Source organism: Leuciscus leuciscus (assembly GCF_965113295.1).
Source record: "Leuciscus leuciscus genome assembly, chromosome: 11".
In the NCBI taxonomy this organism is placed as follows: domain Eukaryota; kingdom Metazoa; phylum Chordata; class Actinopteri; order Cypriniformes; family Leuciscidae; genus Leuciscus; species Leuciscus leuciscus.
This window is the reverse complement of record NC_138735.1, coordinates 23,784,260-23,809,700: the sequence shown is the minus strand read 5'-3', so window position 1 is coordinate 23,809,700 and position 25,441 is coordinate 23,784,260. Positions and strand designations below refer to the sequence as shown.

Sequence of the window (25,441 nt, the reverse complement as noted above, 5' to 3'; positions counted from 1 at the left end):
TTCATATTCCTCCTCAACCCTAATTTGACTGAGCAATTCAAGAAAGGTAGGAGGGTTTGTTTTTTTCTCTTTGAGACGTAACTGCAAAAGCATAATGTCAGCCCCGACTGCTCCCCGCAACAATTGCTCAATTCTCACTCTATCCATATCCCGAGCACTTACACCCCCCTTCCGGACAACCTTAGTCAGAAAAGGTTCAAGCCTCTGTACATAGTCAGACAACAACTCTCCAGATTTTTGCTGAATGAGACGATATGCAAAATACAAATCTTCTCCAGTTTCTGGAGATCCAAAAGCCCTATCAACAGCAGAAATATAATCAGCTGAGTCAACTTCAGGGTTGCTAAACCGCAAGGACCTAACAATTTCTAGTGCAGGACCCCTCAGACTTTCTATTATTCTACGTCTCTTCTCCTTTTCAGGACAGTCACTGCCCTCTACCATCATCGTTGCCTGTTCAATCCAATACTCAACTTGTTCCTCTCCCATTGGGGTAGGAGTGATACCAGAAAACACTCGAAGTCGACGGTAACTGTGACTCTCAGCCATGCTTCTGTTAGACTGCTTCATCACTTCAGCCATAGCATGAATGAATAACTCCTCAGTACCTTTAGCAGATGGTGAAGTAGCCACATAATCCTGGAGATCAGCAACTGTTTTACCTTCAGCTTGCAAGAAATGCTGTAGCTTGCCAACAAAGTCATCTGACGAATCAGGCCTTTTATCCACCACTATTATGTGCCACACAGTAGTGCCATCATCACTCCTCACTTCAGGAGGAATAATCTGTGGGTTTATTTCTTCCCTACATTCACATAGAACCAGCAAACCTCCTGCTTCAACACTGAAAGTCCTTCCTCTTACTCTTACACGACCCCAACAGCGCACAGTTTGCATCAGTTCTTCAATTTGGCTTATGCTGACTTCCTCTGCTACCCCAACAATCATTATAGCATGAGCTGGATCAAGTTGTTCTCCTTTACACCAACTACTGAGTGTATCTTGGTGTTTGCGGTACAATGCAGGCTCCATGTTTATTCTCACAAATGACAACAAGAGAAGTTAGACACAACTGAACATCCTAGATAACCACAAACTTATGAAACCCATCCCAGCGGTGCCTCCATTTTATGTAACGCCCCCTTCCTGTCAATGGGAATTTTAATGGGTGACGCCCAAGTTCTTTAGTATGATGGGTTTAGTTTAATTTGTGCTGCTATCTATTAAACCAAAGGGAAAATTAAATGTAAATCACCACAATACAAAGAATTAACTCCAAATAAAATTTAATTAATTAAAATAAATTATCTATCAATACTGAGTAAACAAAAACAAAAATATCTTTGATACTGTTATCCTTTTCAATAAAGCTTTTGTCAAGATAAAAGTGTGTGTCCTTTTCTCTTTCAAATGAAATTCACATGTGAATCAACAATCAATAAAATCAAAGAGACAAATAAAAGTTTTCAAACAAATAGAATAACCTCCTAAGCCGGCAAATAATACTTTAAATACCCCTTAGTTTCTGTTGCAGGCCTGTTCCGCTGCTTGGGTTCGTAGAGGCCAAAAAACACACGGCCGCTTCACTCAATTGAGCCACAAATAAAATAAAACAAAATAGGTACCTTTGCTGAAGATTTGGATCTATTAAATCACGATCGGTCACAGTCCATCGGGCTCCTAACCGGAATCCATCTCACCGTCGCGAGACGCACTCAACAGCCGTCAGTAGTGCGCCATTCATCCAGCGGCTCGGACGCTTTCCAACACGATATCTCGCTCCGTTCAGCAGTGCACGGGACTCCAGTCACCAAAGTCTCCGAAATAACATCCGTCGTCGTTCTCCTTCACAACAAACGCGACCATAGACAGTTCACTCCGAATGTACTGGCTCGCCGCCAGCGGTTCGTCCGTGCAAGTCTGTGACGCACTTTAAATAAACTCGAACTTCGCGGTCACGCTTAACCAGCAGTAACTCAGTTCAAAGTCCACTCTAATATCCTTGAGATGAACTATAATGCATACATTTTTATTCACAATTCACACTTTCCAGAGAGTTGTCTCGCCGACATCCCACATCTGTCATCCTTTCTATCTCGTGCATTCTCTGCCTCTCCTTCCGCTTCTCGTCCCGCCCTTCCTCATATCTGATAGGTTATTATTCACAAAGTACCCAATCACATTATAAAGAAAGAAAAATAACAGGCCCTAACAGTTAGGTTATCTCTAAACACATTTTTCCACAGTACATTTAAACCAAACTTTATACATTTTTGTATACAACTTTGTAGAAACTATTTAGATCTAAAACCTCTAACAGATTCCCACTTGGGCTACAATCACCCTGGTTCAGGCGCATTAATCCATGCCTGGCTTTTCTGAATGCCAGCAAGCATATGAGTTTATTATGATGCTTTTGCTCAAAACTCACTTTGAGTGTTTGTAGTACCTTCCTTTTGTGAGTTTGCAACCTATTGTGATTTTTTGACATTTTATGTTAAGAATTGCATCTGTAAAGAACACACGATTTTGTCTAGAAGGGTTACAGCTATGGCCGGAAATGACGCAAAATATCACCATAAAATAACAATACATTTAATTTGCTACTTATCAGATTATGTTTTATTAACATCTATACCCCAACCCTAAACCTACCCTTACAATAATGCAAATACAGTAATTAATTGTTGTTCAGCATGACAAAAATTATGCAATATTGATGTGTGCATCCCCAGTAAGCCCTGGTAGGACAATCATATAGCTGTATCCCTTTTAGCCCAAAACCCTGCAACACTCTTTTTTTCTGTCTCATGCTCTTACGCTGCTCGACTAAATCTCATGCCAAATAAAACAATGCACAATAAATCTCAATCTGCTCATAGAATTAGACTTGTTTGGTTTAATACAGTGACAGAACTGACCTAAAGCGATAAAAAAAAAACTCCTCTCGCACTTCGTAGTCACTATAGACCAGAGCTATAGAAGAAACGCCAACGATGAGAGACACATGTTTGTACCCCGGTTTGTCCCGTATTTAAGACATCCAAGTGAAAGCCACTTGAAGGCAAGCCTGCAACCTTAGCCGAAAAAAAGCGTAAAGACCACTAACGCTGCGATACGCAGTGAAGGAGACAAGAGGCCATTTCTTGAATGGATGTCAATGGGGGAGGGGCTATACTGAATAAACCACTTTTGTGAGGAAATAGCTTCTTTAATGAATCGACAGCCCATCAGCTAATCTTCAACATGTTTGCTCTTAAACATTTGTCAAATACGCAAGCGTTTTAGACGTTGTCATATATCAACAGTAACACTTCATTCAACGCTCTATAATATAGGCTATACTATTTCAATAGCAAAAAGTGGGGTCTTTGTTTTAGTAGTTTTATTTAGATAAATTTGACACAATATGAGGTAATGATTAAATGAAAAGTGTTATATAGACACAGATTTGTCAGATTCGCCTCCTTCTTCCAACAACTAACCCTTTCTATATGGAATTACTTTTGGGCCAATAATAATGAACGTAACTTTTCAAGAAACTTATGAAAATATAAATTGAAACTGAAAAACATATCTTTGAAACTGAAAAAGAATAAATCGCAGGCAATTTTTTTGACTTCGTTTTTAATACACTGCATGTTTTGCCAACTATTTTCTCATCTATCTATCGCTGATCTGAACTTTCAAATGCGCTTCCGGAGTTTTCATTTACGCTTCTGAAGTTTTCGTTTACGCTTCTGAAGTTTTCATTCGCTGTTCTGACACATTGCTCTCGTGGGGGCGGCGCTAGTAGCAGTGTGTTCTCATTGGCTACTGAGTTTTTGATTGACAGCTTCTTGACCTGGAAGTGAAGACGTCAGTGTTGTGTTTACGTGTGGATTTGAGCATCTGTAAGCGCAGCTTTCTATTTCATTTTAGTGATATTAAGTTATGTTTGTTTTTTAATTTGATCTGTATTTACCTGCTGCTACTACTTTGTCGACAGAAGCTTTTAGGAGCACAAGAGATCTATTCAGTCTATTCAGGTGTAATTGTACATTAAAGTGCTGTATATAATACTTCGAATATTGTATAGTGTCCAATGTTTTCGGAGAATATTTGTTTATACCTGATGATTCTTTTGCATGTTAGGCTCTGATTAGGTTGAGCTGTTACAATTTAAAGAGAATACTAGCAAACTTGTGTGACATATTCAGCCGTCAAGAAAGTTTCACTTCAACCAGGTAATCAAGGTTGGCAACCATGGCCATCACACTACTCATTGGAAGCATATGCACTACTCATATGTAAGCAACAAACACCATCAAAATTAATGATCACTTAAATAAGAGGAATTTAAACAATAAGAAAATTACAATCGTGGCCTGCTGTCAGATGATACAGACCTCAAAGGGCATTTCATTACATATGTCACCCAAAGAATGTTCTTGTTGCCATTTTTTTATTTTTTTATCATGCTGATAATTTTATTTAGTTATTTCATTTAGTTAATATTATCTTCTAACATTTAAAATTGTAAATATATTTTAACAATCATCAACAGTTTCAATTGTGACTTATACAACCAGTAATGTAATTGAAAATATTACGTAAAAGTAATAAAAGTTACGTTCATTATTATTGGCCCAAAATTAATTCCATATATTTCTACAGTGAGGCTGGCCAATCTGTAAATAGCTGTCGTCATGGAGCAGCTCTGGATGCGCACAACATACTGTAAAACACCAGTGGACACAGATCAATATCTTCTGACTGAAGCTAAACGAGTGCGTGAGAAACAAACATTTTGGAATGTGTTCTCATGCAACTGAATTTAAATTCTTACAGTGTTTTATGTATTTTACATTTAAACCTTGCTCAACTCTAATAAGCATGACTTTGTATGTAAAACACATTGTCCACCAACTTATTTGCATCACTGTGATCTACTCCATCTCCTCTCAAACCAAGTTGTTGAGAGTTTCATGCATCATGCAATGGAACGGGGCCTCAATAAGGACAATGCAGTGCATATACGTACACATGTGCAGTGCCTAAACATTTTACATGTGCTTGTATTATAGGAAAATTACACACAAGGGAAACTGAAATAATTATTAATATAAAATAATTTATTCTGTTTCATCAGGTTGTTGCCAGTATATGCATTAGTGAAACAAAATTCAAGTTCAAATCTATCTCTAAAAACGATGAACTGGAAAAAAGAAAAGAAAAAAAATATATACCATATACTAACATATGACATTTGTTTATACCCTATTCAGACATACGTTTTTAAATTCAATTAGCTCAGGTGAAGTAGTCGGTTCATCCTGTCCATTCCAGTGTGTTGTGGTTTTCAGCATTGATTCTGTTTTAAATGTTGATATGGAGTTTATGGGATGTGCTGTCATTTCAGTTGCCGTCTTCTCATCCACAAATTGCATAACTCTTTTCACCCAAAGATTTTGTAGATTAGCACAAAAAGTTAATCCATTGACAGTTTTAAATCTGTTATTACATAAAAGTAACAATTTAGCATGATAATTCAACAAAATATACAAATCTACAAAAGTATGTGTTTCAGTTTCAAAATGTTTTGGATAAAAATGGTACTAAAATAAGGCCTGGCCAAAAGAACTATTCAGACATATAAGCTCAGATTTATCATGAAATATTGTGTTGAATTGGTGTCTGAAGTCTATCACAGTGTATACACTTTCACAAGAAAAAAAGAGAACTCACACAATGGCATCAATATGGCAGACACCTGCATTTTGTATCGTGTAACTTCTGATATTTTCCCTGCGGAGAACAGTTTCTGATGTCTTGAGACAAGGGCAGGTTGAACGGCCAGACTCTACAAAACCCCAAAGGAAACAAAAAAACTTTTAACAACTGACAATTATTTAGTCAAGACAACTTAACTGCAATAACTAATTCTAAACTAACCAGGTCCAAAAAATATTACAGACTTTTGTTAAATTCAATTAGCTCAGGTGAAGTAGTCGGTTCATCCTGTCCATTCCAGTGTGTTGTGGTTTTCAGCATTGATTCTGTTTTAAATTTTGATATGGAGTTTATGGGATGTGCTGACATTTCAGTTGCCGCCTTCTTGTCCACAAATTGCATAACTCTTTTCTTGTTTTGTTTTGAATTTTTTTTCAGGTCCACCATTCTCTTAATATATTTGATCCACTCCGAGTCTGGTTCATAACACTTTGCTCTGCCTCTTTTAGTCCTCAAGCTAGAGAGATAACAAAGGGGGGGCTGAAATGTTTAATTCAACATGACTTGAGTGCTAGATTACGTTTTAAAGCACTGTAAGATCCAGAAGATGTTAACTTTGTTTTTAACTGGTTCAAACAAGGTTATGTAGAGAGAGAATCTGTTCACTTACATAATGGCATCGATTTGGCAAACTCCTGCTTTCTGGACACTATAATCCACCACTCTGTTTTTAGGTATTCTGTTGTTGCTAGTCTTCAAACAGCAAGAATGCTGTCTTGTATCTGCCAAAAAATAAATAAACATTAATACAGTGACTTTTCCCACCTTCATGACTGGGTAGCAAAATAGGAAAAGTTCAAACTCACCTGCAGTACGACAGAGCAGAAACAGCACCAGGGAGAAAGAAAGATAGACAAGCGACCTCATCATAGCGACAGACACTGACTGAAACTACTCTTTACACAACCTTTTTATTTCACACTTTCATTTCCTCTGCTCTTTTGTGTGTACACACACAAATCCTGCTTTCTGGACACTATAATCCACCACTTTGTTTTTAGGTATTGTTGGAAACTTTATTCCTTCATCGAAGCAAAGACCAGGAGACGTTGGGATCGAGTTCAAACAGAAGTTATTCTTTATTGAGATCTTCGCTGTACGTGGCTGCAGTTCTCCAACAATCTAACTCAAACATTATACATTGTAGGTTATATACTTTCCAAGGGGGAGGGACTTACATTGAGGTTGAACAACGCATGTAAATGAGTATACAGGTTTAGGATCCCTTCCAGACTCCAGAGTGTTACCAGTCCTAATCCAATCAGCCTAACTATTCAACGTCTAGGGCTGGGGCTCCGAAAGCCATTTGGGCTCCGAAAGCCATTTGCAGAACAAAAGGTGAGAGTATCAGTGATCTGACTCATGTAACTTATAATGGAAAAACAGGTCTGGCAGGAATCTCTTGCTGGAACCTCAATCATCATCTGTAATCACTCAGTCTACTAAACTTTCTCAGTTTATATACTATTGCAGTGGAAACCTAAATTAAACATTTAATACATTTGTAATACAACAGTATTCTGTTGTTGCCAGTCTTCAAACAGCATTTTGAAGAACGCTGTCTTGTTTCTGCAAGACAAAGAAACCGTACAACACCAGTTATTTTTGTGTCATGTAACTTCTGATATTTTCCCTGCGGAGAACAATTTTTGACGTCTTAAGACAAGGGCAGGTTGAATGGCCAGACTCTACAAACCCCAAAGGAAACTAAAAACATTTTTAACAACAGACATTAATGTAGTCAAGACAACTTAACTGCAATAACTAACTCTAAACTAACCAGGTCCTCACCACAACATGCACCTTAATAAATGCTTACAAGCAGGAAAATTAAGAAAAAAGAGCCCCGCCTCCGTCATCACACCAGACACACACCAGGGTCAGAAAGTATGACTTTTAACAGAAAATTCTCAGAAGAATTGAATGCACCAAAGGGCTCTAATCATGGGTTCGGGGGAAAATTCTATCTTCTACCGATTTGCATCGATTCACAAATTTCAAAAATCGATTTCTTTAACTTCGCAGTACTACGAAAAGTTACTTACAGTTATTGGTGTTAATCACAATAAACCGTGAACACAAACTCAATGTAGTGCTCACACTGACGGACACACATCCGAAGCACACGCAAAAATACCACCTCTCACATGCATGCGATCTTGAATTCAGTTCTCTTTCACACCTACACACACAATTATGTCAGAATGCACATCGTGTGGACTATATGTGAACAGAATCTGTTTACGAACGAAAACAAATGGGAGAAAATCGGATGTGTAACTATGTCCGTGCGTTCATTTTTAAAGGGACAGCAGCCTCATAAACTGTTGCCATCCATAAAAATATTTAATATTTAATATATATATATATACTCACTGCTTTCGACTGAATCACTTTTTTACCTTTAATATGAATCATTTTATATTAATTCATGCAGTGAAGACTATACAGTGTTTCATTTGATTATTTCTACATGTTAAATAAACCTATGCTACCTACAAACTATTTAATTTGCATATTTGTTTCTATTGTATTTGTCCTATTGTTTTTCATTTGCTTTGTTCCCATTTTTAATATAAAAAATAAAATAGTCTGGCTTGCTTTAATACAGAAGTCTATGTAATGACAGTTGTGTAATGACTTAAAGAGCAGTTGTTTTATAATATTGGGTTGACTAAAATGGGAAGAAAAACTAAATAAATTTCAAGGTTCACATTTTCAGTAGTATTTAGTATTTTTTTCTTCTTCTAGACCTATTAAACTCTACTGCAGTCAAATAAGAAAAGTAACAAAACAGTAAACCACAATCAAATCTACACACATATCGCGAGGTACCAAAAGATTCCCACACCTACTAATCAACCCTAGGTAAACGTACCCGCTAGTCACTGCGCATCACCTCAGTACTGCAATTCTTAAAATAAACCCTGTGAAAATGTGCTGAGGCCTCGCCGTTTTTACCCTGGTGTGGTTTGTATGCAATTGCTAGTGGGTTAGTGCACGAGAAGCGACAGTTCCATTGAAATTCATGATTATGGGCTAAAAAAAACAAAAAAAACATATCTAATTAATAACCAAATTATGTTCATTCACATATTAAACATCACAACAGACATTTATCACTTAGTTTAGGGCTTTCAAATGTGGTTGATTAATTATTCTTAAATATTTTATATACCTCAACCTATGATTTGTGTGACTCATCCGTGATGGATGTCGTTGGAAGGTATTCCAAATTAACTCATTTTGTCAAGTGAAGTGTATGGATATCCCCTGCTCAGTAAGCAATAGGGAGCAGTAACACCTTTCATGTCTGTCTTTCATATCACATCACAGACTTGCTTTCATTTCACACAAACACAACTTGTGCCATCTTGTGTTTCAGTTATTCACTGTAGCCTACTTAATGACCTTTGATTACAGTGTAAGTCTACATTTGTTACAGAACAGAGACTCGAGACAGAGATAAAAATCTATAGCAGCTTCTTTATTACACAGATGAGTAACAAGTAAATGCAGGCGAGTCTTTGCAGACTGATACGGCAGTTTTTTGATTACGTAATGGAAAGATACGGACCCGCCTTTGTGTTTCAGGTGGATTGGAGATCATGGATGGATACACACAGGTGAGGGAACAGGAAAGTATCAGATTTGCAGCAAAATGGAACAGGAGACAACAAAGAACTGGAAGACGATGGCAAAAGGAACTTGGGAACTTGGGAACTCGGGAACAGCAGGTAAGGGAGTCCTGTTACTCAAATGAGACCAAACCATGTGAGTGTTCGAGGTGTGTGTTTATATGCAGATGTGATTGGGAATGTGTTGCAGATGTGGGTGATCCGTGTTTAGGTGATTTAGAGCGTTGTGATTGGCTGACGGTGGAGTCTGGCTGACCCGTGACAACACTATAATGGACTCATTTTCTTAGTAGAAGATTCAAGATAATATGTGTGTAAAATTATGAAATTATTTCAAGCCAAATCAATATTTCATATCCACATAGGTAATTTATTAATTTGGTATTAAAACTGTAAACATTTTGGGTGAACTCAATTTAGCGATCAAAATATTTCTTTAAAAAAAACCTAGATTTTTTAAAAAGATGTAAGAAAGAGCAAAAGCAGTTTAGAAAAGATTATTGCGATACGGCCTGTCTGAACGGTGTCATCGTGCTGTTGCGTACTATGATATGCAACCATAATCCCAGACCACAAAAACCTGACCTAGCTTTCATTAACCTCACTGACTTTTGCTCTTGACAACAAGGCCCTCACTTTAGAACATCTCTTTAGCCATAATTTAAATGCATTGGTAAGCCAAGACTCAAACAATGTGAAATTTAACTATTTACATAAGTACACCATGAGGCATGAGTTTGTATGGAAAACACATTGCCCACCAACCTATTCTTTAAGCACCCACATTTTCTCACAAAAAAACCCACCCTGTGATATACTCCACCTCCACTCAAACCGAGCTGTGTGCATGGAATTTGTGTGCATGCATCATAAAATGAGTCGGGGGCTTCGATATGTACAACTGCAGTTTTTCACATACACACACACCATCCAATACTTATGTTATAACCAATGTTAATCCAATACTGAAAAAAAAAATATATATATTAAAATGTAAGATACTGTACTTAAAGAGATTGAAACCAGAGTGAGTTTGTGTAAAGTATCTGTACTGTGAACACTGTAAAAAATGTGGCTGCGATTTAGTTATAACAACTTAAATATCCAACTTAACTAAAGTTAACTAAACTTAATATTTTAAGTCAAGCATGAACACAAACTTTTTAAAGTTGAAACAGTGTTGGATTTTAAGTTGTGATAAATAATCGCAGCAATTTTTTTTTACAGTGAAAGGGGAAATCCCATAGAACAGTGTGGATTTGAGTGTCTTAACCCACACAAGGGTTAACAGTATGTGTGAACACTTTACTATAGTTTACCCACGGAGAACACACACACACACACACACACACACACACACACACACACACACACACACACACACACACACACACACACACACACACACACACACACACACACACACACACACACACATTCTTGTATATCTATCTTTGTGAGGACATTCATTGACACAATGCAAGCTCCTTACCATAACCCTACCCATCACAACTAGTGCCTAACCTGAACCCTAAACCTAATTATATCCTTATCCCTAAAACCAAGTCTTGACCCTCAAACAGGTCTTTAAAAGAAGTCTCAGAAAGTGAGGACCGGCCAAAACGTCCTCACTTTACTCTCTTTGTCCTCGCTATGATGGTCTGATACTTAAACGGTAACACTTTACAATAAGGTTCATTAGTTAACGTTAGTTAACTACCTTTGTTAACATGAACTAAGAATGAACAATACATCTACAGCATTTATTAATCTTAGTTCAAATAAATTTCAACATTTACTAATTCATTATTAAAATCAAAGGTTGTATTTGTTAACATTAGTTGATGCACCATGAACTAACATGAACAAACAATGAACAGCTGGATTTTTATTAACTAACATTAACAACGATGAACAAATACTATAACAAATGTATTGCTCATTGTTAGTTCATGTTAGATAATACATTAACTAATGTTAACTAATGAACCTTATTGTAAAGTGTTACACTTAAACCGTTACAAATATAGATGTAAAAGTGCACACAAACACACACACACACACACACACACACACACACACACACACACACACACACACACACACACACACACACACACACACACACAGAAGGTAAAAAATACTACAGAATTTCCATTTAACATATTTTAAGCATTTTATTTATTAATTTGTTTTATAAATTATTTTACAGGTTATTGAATAAACACATGAAAAACAAACTTCTTAACTTCAGGTTTAGTTCTAGCTCTATACCTTATCGCACAACACTTTTTATTGGTTATTACCGATATTGGGAGGAAAAACATTCAATTGAGCTGAGCTAAATAAAAAACACGCATAGCAATGCAGTACATTTTATGCTATACATTTTAATGAATTCAAATAAAATTGAATCCAGCACAAACATTTCAGACATATGTTAACTTATACGCATAGTCCATGGTGAAGTAGTTTTTAGTTTATCCTGTTGTATTCCAGTGTGATGTTGTGTTCAGCGTTGATTCTGTTTTAAATGTTGATGTGGAGTTTATGGGACGGGATGTCGTTTTAATTGCCGCCGCCTTCTTGTCCACAAATTGCATGGCTTTTTTCACCCAAGGCTTTTGTGGTTCGGAGCAAAAAGTACCTTTGTCTGTTTTAAATCTGTAAATACATAAAAGTAATAATTTAGCACGATAATACAACAAAATATACAAATGTACATATGTTGATTCAATTTAAACTGTATAGAAGTACAATAAAAGTGCTTGTTTTTCCATCGAAATGTTATGGGTAAAAACCAATACCTTATACAAAAATAAGGCCTGGCCAAAATAACTATTCTGACACATAAACTCAGATTTATCATGAAATATAGTCTATCACAGTGTATACACTTTCATAAGAAAAAAAGAGCACTCACACAATGGCATCAATATGGCAGACACCTGCTCTTTGTATCGTGTAACTTCTGATATTTTCCTTGCGGAGAACATTTTTTGACGTCTTAAGACAAGGGCAGGTTGAGCGGCCAGACTCTACAAAAAACACAAGGGAAACAAACATTTTAAACACAGACATTAATTTAGTCAACACAATTTAATTCAAAATTCAAAGTTAAGTGTTAATATGGCATATATATACTGAATATATATATATAGCTTTTTACAAATAGGTAAAGCTTCTTACGTTGCAAGGTGACTTGAGCAAGCAGCACAGTAGCCAGGAACAGCAGAGGAGTTATCGACACACACCTCATCTTCTTTTGCGTGAGTCTGATGCTTATTGTCTCGGCACACCACAATGTGCACTTTTATAAACACTCACAAGGGGGAAAATGAACATCAGAACTTCCTCCCTCAGAGATGTCATCTGTCTGCATGGAAACAAGAAGCCCCCACATCACCTTTCTTTCGGTCGACCACCATGAACATACAGGAACTTTCACAACTCTCTAAAATGAGATGCATCACTTTATTTAGTGGTCTGCATGACCATGAAAGTGCGGTCACTGTTAATTGTAGGTGTGTCATACAGTGGAAAGTACCAAGATGTACACACAGTGAAGGATAAAATCAATAACGAATGAGCTTTGAAAATTATATATTTGCCAACTATTACATACAGCGTCATGTAAAGTCTGAGTTTCAATGAACAGGCATGGGTAATATATAATAAACAAGGCGTTAAAAAAAATTAATAAAATAATATATACATATTAGCTTACGATGCATATATATATATTATATATATTTATTATAAGTTAATATTTGACAAATTTTGAGCAAAAAAATAAAAAATAAAAGATGTAAACATTTGCTCTTCATGAGTTCTTTCTAACTTGGTAATATTGAGAGTGCTGTGAGTGTTGGCTTCCTGTAGTCAGGTGTGGTTAGTGTTTTGAAGGGGCTGCTGTGACAAAGTCTCTGTGGTCATACACCGAACTCGGGGGGAAATACGCATTAAACATATGTACAGCCTGTTTCCAAGTACAGAGGACACAATTTCTAATAATCCAACCACTTACACCGTAGGTGCTTTATCTGGAAATAATTAATGTGATGATGAATGTTCATAATAAAAATGACACTTTTTTTTTTTTAATTGGTTTGAGTTTTTATATAATTTATTTATATTGAACAAAATAATCTATTCCAGAGAACCAATAATGGTGGTTGGAGTGTTTGAAGGCCTTCACTATGCCAAGAGACCTTTATTTCAGATTAAATATTCTCTAAAACAACATTTCAGCTCACTTGCAGAGAATAATAAAGGGGAATGTTTTAAAATGTGCATCTACCGATGTGACTGGCTAGGGAAAGTAATTGTGGTGTACTGCAACTGCAAAATCATATGACCTTTAGCGTGAGCTATGTAAAGATACGACGAGGCTTGGCAGAATGCAAGTGGCCCGCAAAACCTTTCCTTTATCACGAAACCTTTATTTGGCTCCAAGACACTTTCATCTCTATAGACACTGTAGTAAACAAAGTAAACACGAGATGCAGCATCTTGCAAACTTTTCAAACAAAGAGTGGCATGCTATCGCTGAACGCAAGCACATTTCCGGGGGGGCTAGATTGATTGATTGATATATTTTTTCCGATACCTGAACACTAAGCATAGAGCAGACAATATGCAATACAATATATACAATCTAATAGACACTCTGAGCAATACAAAAGATACAATATACAATACAGATTTTGTGGAAACATTTGAGGGTACATGAAGCTATGAAAAAAATTATTGGATTCTACAATGAAAGACATTTCAATGTATATAATTGGAAACAGGCAGACATGATACTTTTTAAAACCTAATTTTGATGCCTGAGCTTTAAATGCCTTGGGACTAATCACTATGGAGGAAAATGACCGCACTGACTGGTTGATGGAGCCACAAAAGCGCATATAATAAAATATCATTTCTTATGACCGGGAGGGGACATGTTCGGTTCGCTTAGTTTTGTTGTGGCCACAACATATAAACTCGTGAGAACGTGATATTAAGTCGTGGGAACGTTTCTCGTGGCCACGACTTAAATATGTTGAGGGAACGACATCCGTTTCTCGTGGCTACCAGTTTTATAACATTTCTCATTTCTTATTTGTGCATCCTCGTCTCCTTTCCTTGCTTCCTTTCCTCGCGTCTCAGCTCCACCCCTGTAGGATACGAGGGAAGGCTGTAAGGAAAGAAAAGGAGGACAGAGGAATCGAATGAAAGCTTTTTTTATACATTGGAATCTCTGCAGCATCAGCAGCGCTCAAAGGATCTGCCCTTATGTTGCTGAAGTTTGTTTAAGAAATTCATAATAAATATAAATAAAGCAAGATACCCTGTTGAAATATGTGAGATGTGTGGTTTATATAAACTGCAAAGGTAAAGTATAAATGAAAATGATTGTGACCGATGTGAAGGGGGAGGAGAATTTATACGTTTAGTCGATAAAACTCTTCCGCATAGGATACACCTGTGTATCCTCACTCATAACTCCTCGGGAAGCCTCCTCGATCCTCGCCTCCTCGCGGTGCAATTAGAGCATTGAGATGTCCTTCAAGATGGCTGAGCTCGATCGGTTTCCAGGTCATAGGATGGAGGACGGCGGAGAGAGGAGACGAGGCGGGATATTGAGAAGTACCCCGAATCTTCACACGCGATACAGGCTCCTCTTTTTACCCCGGTCATAATTTACTTTGTTATTTGTTAATTTAAGTTTCTCATAATTAGTTTTTGTTTATTGCCTTAAACGGGACTTTATTCGGGACCCGAGTATTTCATTCAAGCCAGCAAATTTTCGACGAAAAAGCCCGTTCAACTTAAGAATGCGCTTCAGGTGTCTTTCACTTACGTACCCATGTCTTAATGCCAGAGACCACACTATATCTTTATATGACATTCCTAATTCAAAGTAAAATGTTATTGCATCAGTCATCTCCATCTCCGACTGCTGTATATGTACAGTATTGACTGGTGTGGTACCTCAACATAACTCGAAAAATATATCGTTCCCACGACTTAATAGAACATTCTCACAAATGAATATCTCATCCAAGTGGATGCTGCACACTGGTGGTGGTTGAGGAGAGATCCCCTGATATGACTGTAAAGCGTTTTGGGTGTACAGTAGAACATATGAAAGCGCTATATAAATGCCTCATTCATTCATTCATTCATTATTGTACCTGACCACTTAGAAACAATGTCCAGGCCACTTGTTCTCAAATCAGACAGGTGGGGTGAAATCAAAGGATATCCTGGCTGTTTTGTTTTTCTTGTCAAGATGAAGTTTCTGTGAAACAAGCTAATGAGAGTCACTATCACACCTATATGTGCTAAACAGCCACAGGTCCAGGTGCTGTGCAGTCAGTGGAGTTGTTGCATTGCAAAGGCTTGAATAATGTGCAACACGAAGGACAGTGTGAACATGCATGCAATAAAACAAGTTTTTACCTAAGAACTAATCAAAAATTTGTTTAAAAATAAATGTGCTTTTGCTTTCAACATTCATTCAGCACTCATTAGACAAACCAGAGCACTCAGTAGATGGCGACGTGTACCAAAAAGAGAGAGAGAGAATGAAAGAATGAAAAAAAGAAGCTAAATTCATCACTAGAGGGGGCTAATGGCATCACAAATGTTTATCTAATTACACAAATTATAAGTCATGGACTTTAAAATGAAGACCTCTTGAATTGAACATAGACAGATGAGAGTTAAAAGTGGACAATTATTTACACCTCATGCTTGACCAATGTGAATCAATGTCTGGGCCACTTTTTCTCAAATCAGACAGACAGGGTAAAATCAAAGAATTCCTGTCATTTAAATTCCCATACCACTTCTTGTAAAAGAGTAGGAGTGAAACCCCAATGTCCTGGCCAAATACCCTCTATATTGACCCATATCAGTCATGGCCTCCAAAGAATCCCCACCCACTGAACTGGCTCTATCTCTCGCTCTCCTCTCCACCTATAGCACTGGCACCATTGTACAGTAGCACCTCAATGCAGAACACGAGATCCAGGGGGCGGAGTTGGATCCAGATATAAGGGGTGGAGATTGGTAGGTTTAGGGGTGGGTTTAGGGATTAAGGGGTGGAGATGGGTAGGTTTAGGGATCAGGGGGTTTGAGATGGGTAGGTTAGGTATATGTAAGGTGGGAGGAGTTGGATCTGGATCCAACTCCTCCCCCTGGATTTCGTGTTCTGCAGTGTACACCATTCAAGTGCTGTGCAGTCAGTGGAGTTGTTGTATTTAAAAGCCTTGAATAATGCAATTTAAAAAATATTTTTTTTTACAATCAAAACTGAGCTTTCAACATTCGTCCATGAGAACTCAGTAGATGGCAGCGTGTACCAAAACAAATAATACTAACAATGAAATAAAGAAAGAAGCTAAGTTCGCCGCTAGAGGGCATCACAAAGGCATCACAAATGTTTATCAAATTACACAAACTATAAGACAAACTTCAAAATGTACGTTGACAGCATATTATGTATTACTTCTGCGTTTTTAAATAAAATACAATCTCGATGGACAATAAATGTTCACATCAACAGCATCTGCATACTTATATTTTAACCCAAGAATGCATGAACCAAAAAACTTGCACAAATGCATAAATATTTTCTTTAAAAAAATTGGTGTCCTATTAATTAAATAATTAAAATAATTGATGATACACAAATGTTTTAATATATCAAACACTTTCCTCGTATATTACAAAAGATACATTTATTATTTTTAAAATGCAGTTGTACTTTTTCTTAAACTCCTAATTTGGATCTATTCTAGTGTAAAGTATTTGGTCTGAACCTTCACTACCCATATTTCTCACAGAACAGAACAGATTCTACATTTGAGAGCTTCATGACTGTTAAAAAGGTCTGCATGTATATAGTATGAATAAAGTATAACCAAGCATTGTGTACAATGTCAATGTATTCTAAATGTACTACATCCTCCACCATTTTGGCATTGTCATGTGAACTATAGAGTGAGTTATGTTGTTTCCCTGCCATTCAAGACTCCTCTCCCATGGATAGTAAAGTATTAGGTCATCCAAGTACTTTTTTTTTTGCCTGCTGTTTAACGAATACTGTGAATTCAGACATACTAATAATTTCACATAGGCCTACTGCTTTTTCTCCTAATAGGGAAATGTGTATTCATCAGGGCTGATGTCTTGAGTTGATGTCAGGGTTGAGGCAAATTCTTGACTCAGAGCAAAAAAGTCGCAACAGATTTTTAAGTTTCAAGAAAATAAATATTATTACTGACAAATATGTATCCAAAAATACTGTGCCGAGTAAAAATTCCATAGGAAATGAATTTATGCGTTCTTAGGGTAAAGATACTTTTTTCCCCACCCTATGACTAAGAAATATGAAAATGACATTGCTGAGGATCAGAAACAAGCTTTGTAAAGAATTCATGGAATATCAAATAAATTAATGTTTTTATTGATAAAATATTTCAAAAATCACAGCATGCCGGGTCAATTTGATCCCTTTTATGCATTCTAGGGTTAAAACAGAGATCGTTTTATATTAATTAATTTAAAGAATGAAATATGTGAATGTAAATGTTTCATTTAATTCTGGGTACCACCCTTACAGAAATTACCATGGTAACCATAGCTTCTGCTGCCCACATACTATAGGCACCACAATGTGATATTGCTGTGCATGGTATTGTGATTTTGCCAAGTAAGATATGTTCCTGGAACAACATTTTAGTCGTGGAAAAACTAAATTTAGTCCTGATCCTATCCCTACCCCTAAACCTAACCCTACCCATAACTCATCCCTAAAAGAGGGAAATGATTAGTGAATAACACTGATGTAGAAGCACCTAACCCTGGTTGTAAGCCTAAACTTGACATAAACTGTAAACTTTTCCTTTTAATATGATTGGTTGATTGGAATGTTGTTCTAGAATCAACAAAGAAGTTGACCCAAGAACATGTTGTTGTATTACTCACCAGTCTTTTGAAGTAGATTTCAAAATAATTATAGTTCTAATTACAGTAGCAGCTAATAATCATTTCGGTGGAAACTATGGTTACCACAGTAAACATTTGTAAAAGGAACAATGACTCAGATAAACTCAATTTAAAAGGTCATGGCGTGCATTTCGCTATAGTCACTGGTCTGGTGCTTGTTCTCACACAGTTGTCACAAGGGCGATATCTCAGCTATAAGATTTTGAGTCAAATGTCCAGTTACACAAACATATGTTTTCTCTCTCAGTGGTTTTGTATGTCAAAGTCTAGGAGAAACGTTTTTATGCTTCACAAAGAGAAATTTGTTTAGTTCAGTAGAACCATGTTTTAATGAAAACTCAGTAACCAATAAGCTTACCTGAAAACTGTATAAGCTAACATTAACAATCTCCCAAAAAAAAAAAAAAAGTATGTTGACTTAAAATATAGTAGAAAAGAGTATTTCTTATTACGCATGTTGCGCAGTCATAACCGTTTTCAAGTTCACAACTCTATCTGTCTCATTTCCTATTTCCTGTTATCAGCACCCATCTGTGGTCTAAGTGGTAACTGCTAATCAACAAACATTTTTCACTAAGTTAGTAGGCTATGGCACAGTAAGGCAGAAAAGCAAACCAGAGATGTTAAGTTATTTAGAAAGAAAGCGAGGGAACCAATAAACGTTGTCTTGATGAGACCACAAAACATAGTATACAAGTTTACACTGTTTTACTATTTATAATTTGCCATAGTAATATTATATTACACAATCAGTATGACTCTAAAACTCTCTGGTTGTAGTTTAACATAAGTTTGATTTTAAATAATACATTTACTGACGATGTTTCCACTATGCAGAGGCGCATTAAAATATATATGAGGTTAAATGTTGTGTGGGCCACTATGATGATGCACATGCCGTATGCACGGAGGGTTATTAATATCTGTCTCATTGATTCAGTTGTCAGCAATGTGGGAGGATTTCAACATGAGCACTTCCTGAGCTGTTGGTTTCTTGTCTCGCCTTGCTATCTTTGCATGCATCACCTCCACAACAGTTGAGCTTTCTTAGAATCGCTGCAATGCGAATAAACCGAAGGGTCACTCAGACTTTTTGTTTCATTTTTACGAGTTTGAATGTTTAAGAACACATTAAAACATCCATGTGATGGTATCAGACCTATATATTAGAGTATGGGTGCAGAATATTTCCAGATAACAGTTTGTCCCCTCCCTCCAGGACTTGTATGAGGTGAGATCCAGGAAACAGAATGACAAGATCATCAGCGACCCCTCACACCCATTTTTTTTTTTTTTTTGCATTTTCCAGCTCTTGCCTTCCAAGAAATGTTGAAGATATACATAAATAATGAAACCAAAACAATCAGACACACAGCGTCTGCCTATGTTTGTGAAGCCCCTAGTCTAAAATTTGTCTCATTTCAGACTAAACGATTTTTGGCATGATCCATTTGACGTAGGGTATCATAGTGATTCGTAAACGACAATAGCGTCGAGATGCAAGAATCGATCATATCTCATGATCTCATATAGTGTGTCAGTGTACAACAATATCTGTGACGCTTCATGATGTCCTGACAGAAAAACTAGCATGTTTATTTTTTTAGATCCTCCACGACAGGTTCCGTCACATCGGTGACATTGACCAATAGGAGCACAGAAGCTCTTTTCCGTCAAAATTGCTTACGTAACAGACAAAAATATTGCGTAGTTTGAACCTGGCATTAATCTTTTAAAACTTTATATACAAAAGCACTAAAATAATCATAATGTGTTTCAAATCAAAGCTAAATTCATCCTTGTGTCGGAAGCATATACCCTACAAAGGTAAAACGCAATAACAATGGCAGCACTGGGAAATTTGAGTTCCAAAAACTCTTTGTGATTAAAAATATGAGTTGGGAGGAAAAAACGATGTATATTTCAATCCTTTTGTGAGTGAACAAGGTTTCTAAGAGGAACACAAAAGTTTTGAGAGTGAATACAAAAACATTTTTTAATTTTTCTCTCATCTCATATTTTTAGACCATACTCTCTTAGGGGCTCTGTAATTATGAGTTTTAAATGAAAACAAGGGGGAAAAGATAATCTAAATGTAAAAATTTGTGGAATTAGCACTTATTTGCACAATTTTTAGTTTTAAATGAAAACTGGGGGGGAGACAATATAAATGTAAAAATTGGTGGAATTGGCACTTATTATCACAATTAAATATCCAATATTGGCCAATATAATAATAAAAAAATATCTAATATCAGACAATAACCAATATGGTGCCAATATATCATGCTTTCCATGCCTAATTCTGACTGATTTAAAATTAATATTCACTTTTTTATTAATCTGATCGTATACTGTATATTGTATTGTATTGTATGCACATTCTGTGTATATATTGTATGCCATCTATCATATATGTATAGTTTTGTTTGTGTATTGATATATAATGAGTCTTTAGGCATGTTCACTGAGTCCTTTCGCACAAAGCAGCAAATTCTTTGTAATTACAACTTTATAAACCAGTAAGGGTAATTCTAATTAATTCTGTTTTAGTGTTTTTCATTGGTTTGTTTAAGAATGGAGTCTCGTGACTGAGGAAAAAATTAATTCGACCATAAATCACAAGTTCCCCAATCTACTCTATGTTGGTAAAGCAGCACAAAAAAAGATACTGCATGTTGGCATTGTGGCTGATCTGTTAGCCACACAAAGTCAATGAGGGGAAAAAAATAGCCACTCACGTTTCTAAACTGGTTACAGCTGTGCTATTACCAAAATGATGTAGAGGAAAGATCTCAAGACAGACTATCCATGACTCGGCTGTTATGTGACTATGGGGATTTCCTGTCCTGACTAAAGCCTCAAACTCACTTGGACTATAACAGTCCACCACAAATAAAAATAACTCCTCTTGGCTGGAATATATTGCACTTATTGCTAATTCTGTACATGGTATATTCCCTTGTTCCATATTTGTAAAAGAGAAGGAGGGTGTGATTTGTGACATTCACAGACCGGCCCTCATGGTCAACACGCAACCAATATCCACTTGACCAAATAAGGAAATGGTGTGTACTGAAGACCGGGGCTAGTTGTTACATGTAAAAGATATCACAAATGCTTATTCTAAGTAACTATAGGGTCAAAAGTTTAGAGTCAAAAGTCACAATTTGAATATACTTTTTTTAAATACATAAAAGTGTATCACACTCCATGAAGAACCTTTAACATCCATGGAATCTTTCCTTTCAAGTTTTTATTTTTTTTATGGTTAAAATAGGTTCTTTTGATTTTTAAAACATTCTTTTAAGAACTGTTCATTGAAAGGATCTTTGGGGAACCAAAAAAGGTTCTTCTATGGCATGAAACCCCCTTTTGGAACCTTTGTTTTAGCTGTACTTCACAAATACCTTTAATATTCTGCATTTATTGCATATATTATAAAAAAAAAAAATGTAATCATCTAATTATGATTGTATTGTAAAATGTGAACTGTTATTAAACATATAATAAGTTCTTAATTTCGTTAGTTATAATAGACCAAAGTCAGGTTAGTGCCATATTTAAAAAAATATCTTATTTTTTTGACAGGAATGAAAATGAGGCTGTGAGGTCTAACCTAGTCTAACCTGAGCTCTTTCAATCAATGACGTTTCGTTGAAAGTCGTCGACTGACAGTCCCACTGACTGGCTGGAACAGATTGCCTACTTTTCAGCAGCTGGTTAAACCCTTTTTAAAGGTACACTATGTAACTTTTGGCCCTCAAGTGGATAAAAAACAAAGTACTTGCTTTACAGACGAGAACAAACCTCAGTCGTTCTTGTAGAAGCTCAAACTTGCTGCGTAACACACAAGAATTAACAAGAATCGCCAGCTGAGTTATAAAAATGCCACCTCAACGTGGCTTTTACAACATTTCAAATCCCTTAAAGGTGCCCTTAGCGATGTTGGGTGACTTCACTTCTTGTTGACGTTCGAAGTATTGTCAAACAAAACGGAGGCAAGCTCGACCCTCCCTCCTCCTCATCCCGTCCCCTCCCCCTCCCTTCCGTGCTTCCTGAAACAGTCATGAACCATTTAGAAAAACCAAACTGGATTTACCCACCTGTACAGCAGAAACAGAGCCACCTGAATGTCGGATTTGAAGCCCTTCTGCCGGCGGAGTTCTCGCCACCTTTCAAAAGCTTTTCCGACGTAAATTCGGGACTTCGCGTTCCTTCTCCTTTTCCCTATTCTTTGTTATTTGTTTATCGGAACGTTGTCTCTTTGATCGTGTGTCGGCAAGAATTCTCAAGAATATACAATTTTAACGTTAGTCGTTGTTAGGACATCTCTCCTCTAGCTAACTTCCCTCTTCATGCTTCTTTCTCCTCCACCCCCCACACCCCCACCCCCAAATCATTCTTGTTGGTTATTGGCTGGAACACTGTTTGTTATGTTTCGTGGTCCAGGCTGGGCCAGTTTGTTTTTATTGCTGTTTGTGGAGCCTGGGCTGTCTACAGAGACTGCGGTTTTCTTACAGTGTGTTCAGGGGACAGGCAGCTAGAGGATAGTGAGGAGATGTTTGCTGGATGTGACAAAAAATGTTTTGGCCTAAAAATGCGTAACATCGCTTAGAGCACCTTTAATTCTCGCCAATTCTCTCCGAAAAGCCAAGACAATGTTTATTCATGTTTTATTGCGAGCTCTGACACAAATTCTCTTTTTGCCTCTTTCCTGTACAACATTTTTCTAAAACGGGTTATTTCGAGAGTTTCGAGATTTAGCATGCTCCGTGTCAACCTTTCCAACTCATTGTGACAACTAACCTATGACACTCCCACACCACACACCAAAGTAGCTGGAGCAACTTTTCTCTATTTATGGATATGATGAGACATCCGGGCAAATGACGTATATACGCAATTTCCCACGAAAACCATCCCATCAGGTTAAAATATAATTAGTGAATCCATGGTGAATCAGAGTAAGACAAAAACACATTTTGGAAGAAGGACTGATGATGTATTGACTTATTATTTAAATTTTGTTAATTTAAAAGTTATATAGTCTACCTTTAACTTAAAACACACTGTTTTAAAAATGTCTAAAAACACAACAATATGAATTAATTATAAATTAAGAATTTACCAAAATAAGGTTTTGATAGTATATAAAAAAAAAAATAATAAAAAAAAAAAATGTACATGCCTAATGTCTGCAACATATTTTGCGTGCGCCACTTTTTCCATTTGAACATTTTGCACAAAGGAAGCATGTTGTGGTGTGATTTCACACCAGCCGAAGACACTTGTCAAATTGTTTTACTTTTACAAACAAGTTTTACTTAACATTACTTTTGCAATACTGATGTCCTTTAGTTGCATATATAGTGTTTAATTAATATATTTTTTTTTTATTGTATAATGTAATAATATAATACACTTGTCCACAGAGTTGATCTGTTTTGATACAGTTACTTAATTCTAAACGTTTTCCTCTGATCAGCTCATTCTTGCAAAAGAACAGTGACACAGCATCATCAGACTAGGGTGACTTGATGTCCCATTATTCAGTCCTGTATTTTACACTCCTTTCACATGTCCTGATTTGAGGCTTGACAAATGACAAATTTCAGAGAAACCCTATGACGATACTCTTAAATCATTCCTGTCGTCCATGATTTGTCATATCAAATAATTAGAAAATATAGCTAATCTTGCTGTGAAGCAACAATTGATATCTGTAAATGTTTATCCTAAGAAAAAAATAATAATTTTGTGCATGTCATGTTGCAGAATGACTAACTATGGCGTAAGTTATTCCATTCGCTTTATTCATAGGAAGCATTAAGAAAGACAATACTTCCCTTTTTTCTGAGGACATAAAAAGCAACAGCGGCCCAAGAGCAGTAAACCATTTGTGGAATTTCACAGCAGCACACAAGATCCCTCAGAAATCATGCACCTGTACTCAGCATCTCAACGACTGATGGTTATGATTTGTTTGGTTGCGTTCCTGTGTGCGTTTACATCAGGAGGTGAGTATCCTTCTCCTATTCTCCTATTCTCCACGCAAAAAGTTTTTTTAAAGTTCAGTCAAAAAATGTAAAAAAAAAAATTTTATATTGCTTATCAGATTGGAAAAAAAAATGTATTATGTTTTTAGGCATAAATCTCACTAAATTCTTTTAGATTCATACTTAAACCAAGAAAGAAAAATCAGTTTTTTAAGTCTTAATTTCTTGTGCAGTTTTGCTTCACATATAAAATGATCTTGTTTTATTGATTCTAACATATTTTAAGACATATAAAAAGATTGGCTTTAGGCAAGTGTTAGACTTTGAACAGTGTTATTTATACAACCAAACACCATCAATAGCTTTTGAAATCAAACTAAATGGGAAAACATTATTTATGAATGTTTTTCTCTGTTTTGCAGTGATCTCTCATGACCCTAAAAGGCCAATATGCTGCAAAGAGGATACGCTCACATTAGAAAAACCATCGATCAAAATCACAAAATGTTACATCTTTCCAGCAAAAGGCAAATGTGCTGCGGCTGTAGTGTAAGTCAGTCCAGCAACATTCAAAGGAAACTCTTTTTGTCAAAGAGCATTTTATTGTGCCAATATCTGCAGTCTAAATGTATTTCTCCATTTCATCTTTACAGGTTCACTGATGAAAATAAATTGTACTGCATCGATCCTAAAGCTACATGGCTCAGTAAAAGGATGAAGCATCTAGAAAAGGTTAGAACTTACAGATTTTTTTTTTTTTTTTTTTTTACCTGTGGAATGCGTAAGGAGTAATACAGAACAACTGAACTGAATATGACAACCTCTTCTCACAAGGTTTATACCAACACAATGTACTGTATACTGGCATTATATGTATCATGTAAAGGGCCACTTCCTAACCTGTTTTTCTTCTGTTCTAATTCAACAGAGGGGTGTCAAATGTGAAGATTATACTAAATCTTAAACGACACACATGGGGATTTGAACTTGGTCTTCACCAGCCACACTTTTCCGTTCGTGTCAGTC

The 25,441-nt window shown here is 36.4% G+C and overlaps 2 protein-coding genes across 3 annotated transcripts in view; one reads left to right on the top strand and one right to left on the bottom strand.

Annotated features, from left to right (window-relative positions):
• The window catches only part of LOC309509691 (eotaxin-like), a 243,725-nt gene that overhangs the window by 175,791 nt on the left and 42,493 nt on the right, over window positions 1-25,441 (top strand). Inside the window, exon 1 of one of the 2 annotated variants that reach the window (XM_082184495.1) lies at window positions 7,680-9,509. The exons of the other annotated variant lie outside the window; for it this stretch is intronic. The gene's annotated coding sequence lies outside the window, so the exon portion shown is untranslated. Of the gene's footprint in view, window positions 1-7,679; window positions 9,510-25,441 lie in introns of those variants that run through there. 2 annotated transcript variants of the gene reach the window in all.
• On the bottom strand, window positions 11,568-12,759 carry cxcl32b.1 (chemokine (C-X-C motif) ligand 32b, duplicate 1). Its single transcript, XM_082184515.1, has 3 exons — window positions 12,600-12,759; window positions 12,334-12,448; window positions 11,568-12,074 (listed from the first exon to the last, which is right to left on the bottom strand). The coding sequence occupies exons 1-3, from the start codon at window positions 12,667-12,669 to the stop codon at window positions 11,891-11,893; spliced, it is 369 nt and encodes a 122-aa protein (XP_082040641.1). The 5' UTR covers window positions 12,670-12,759; the 3' UTR covers window positions 11,568-11,890.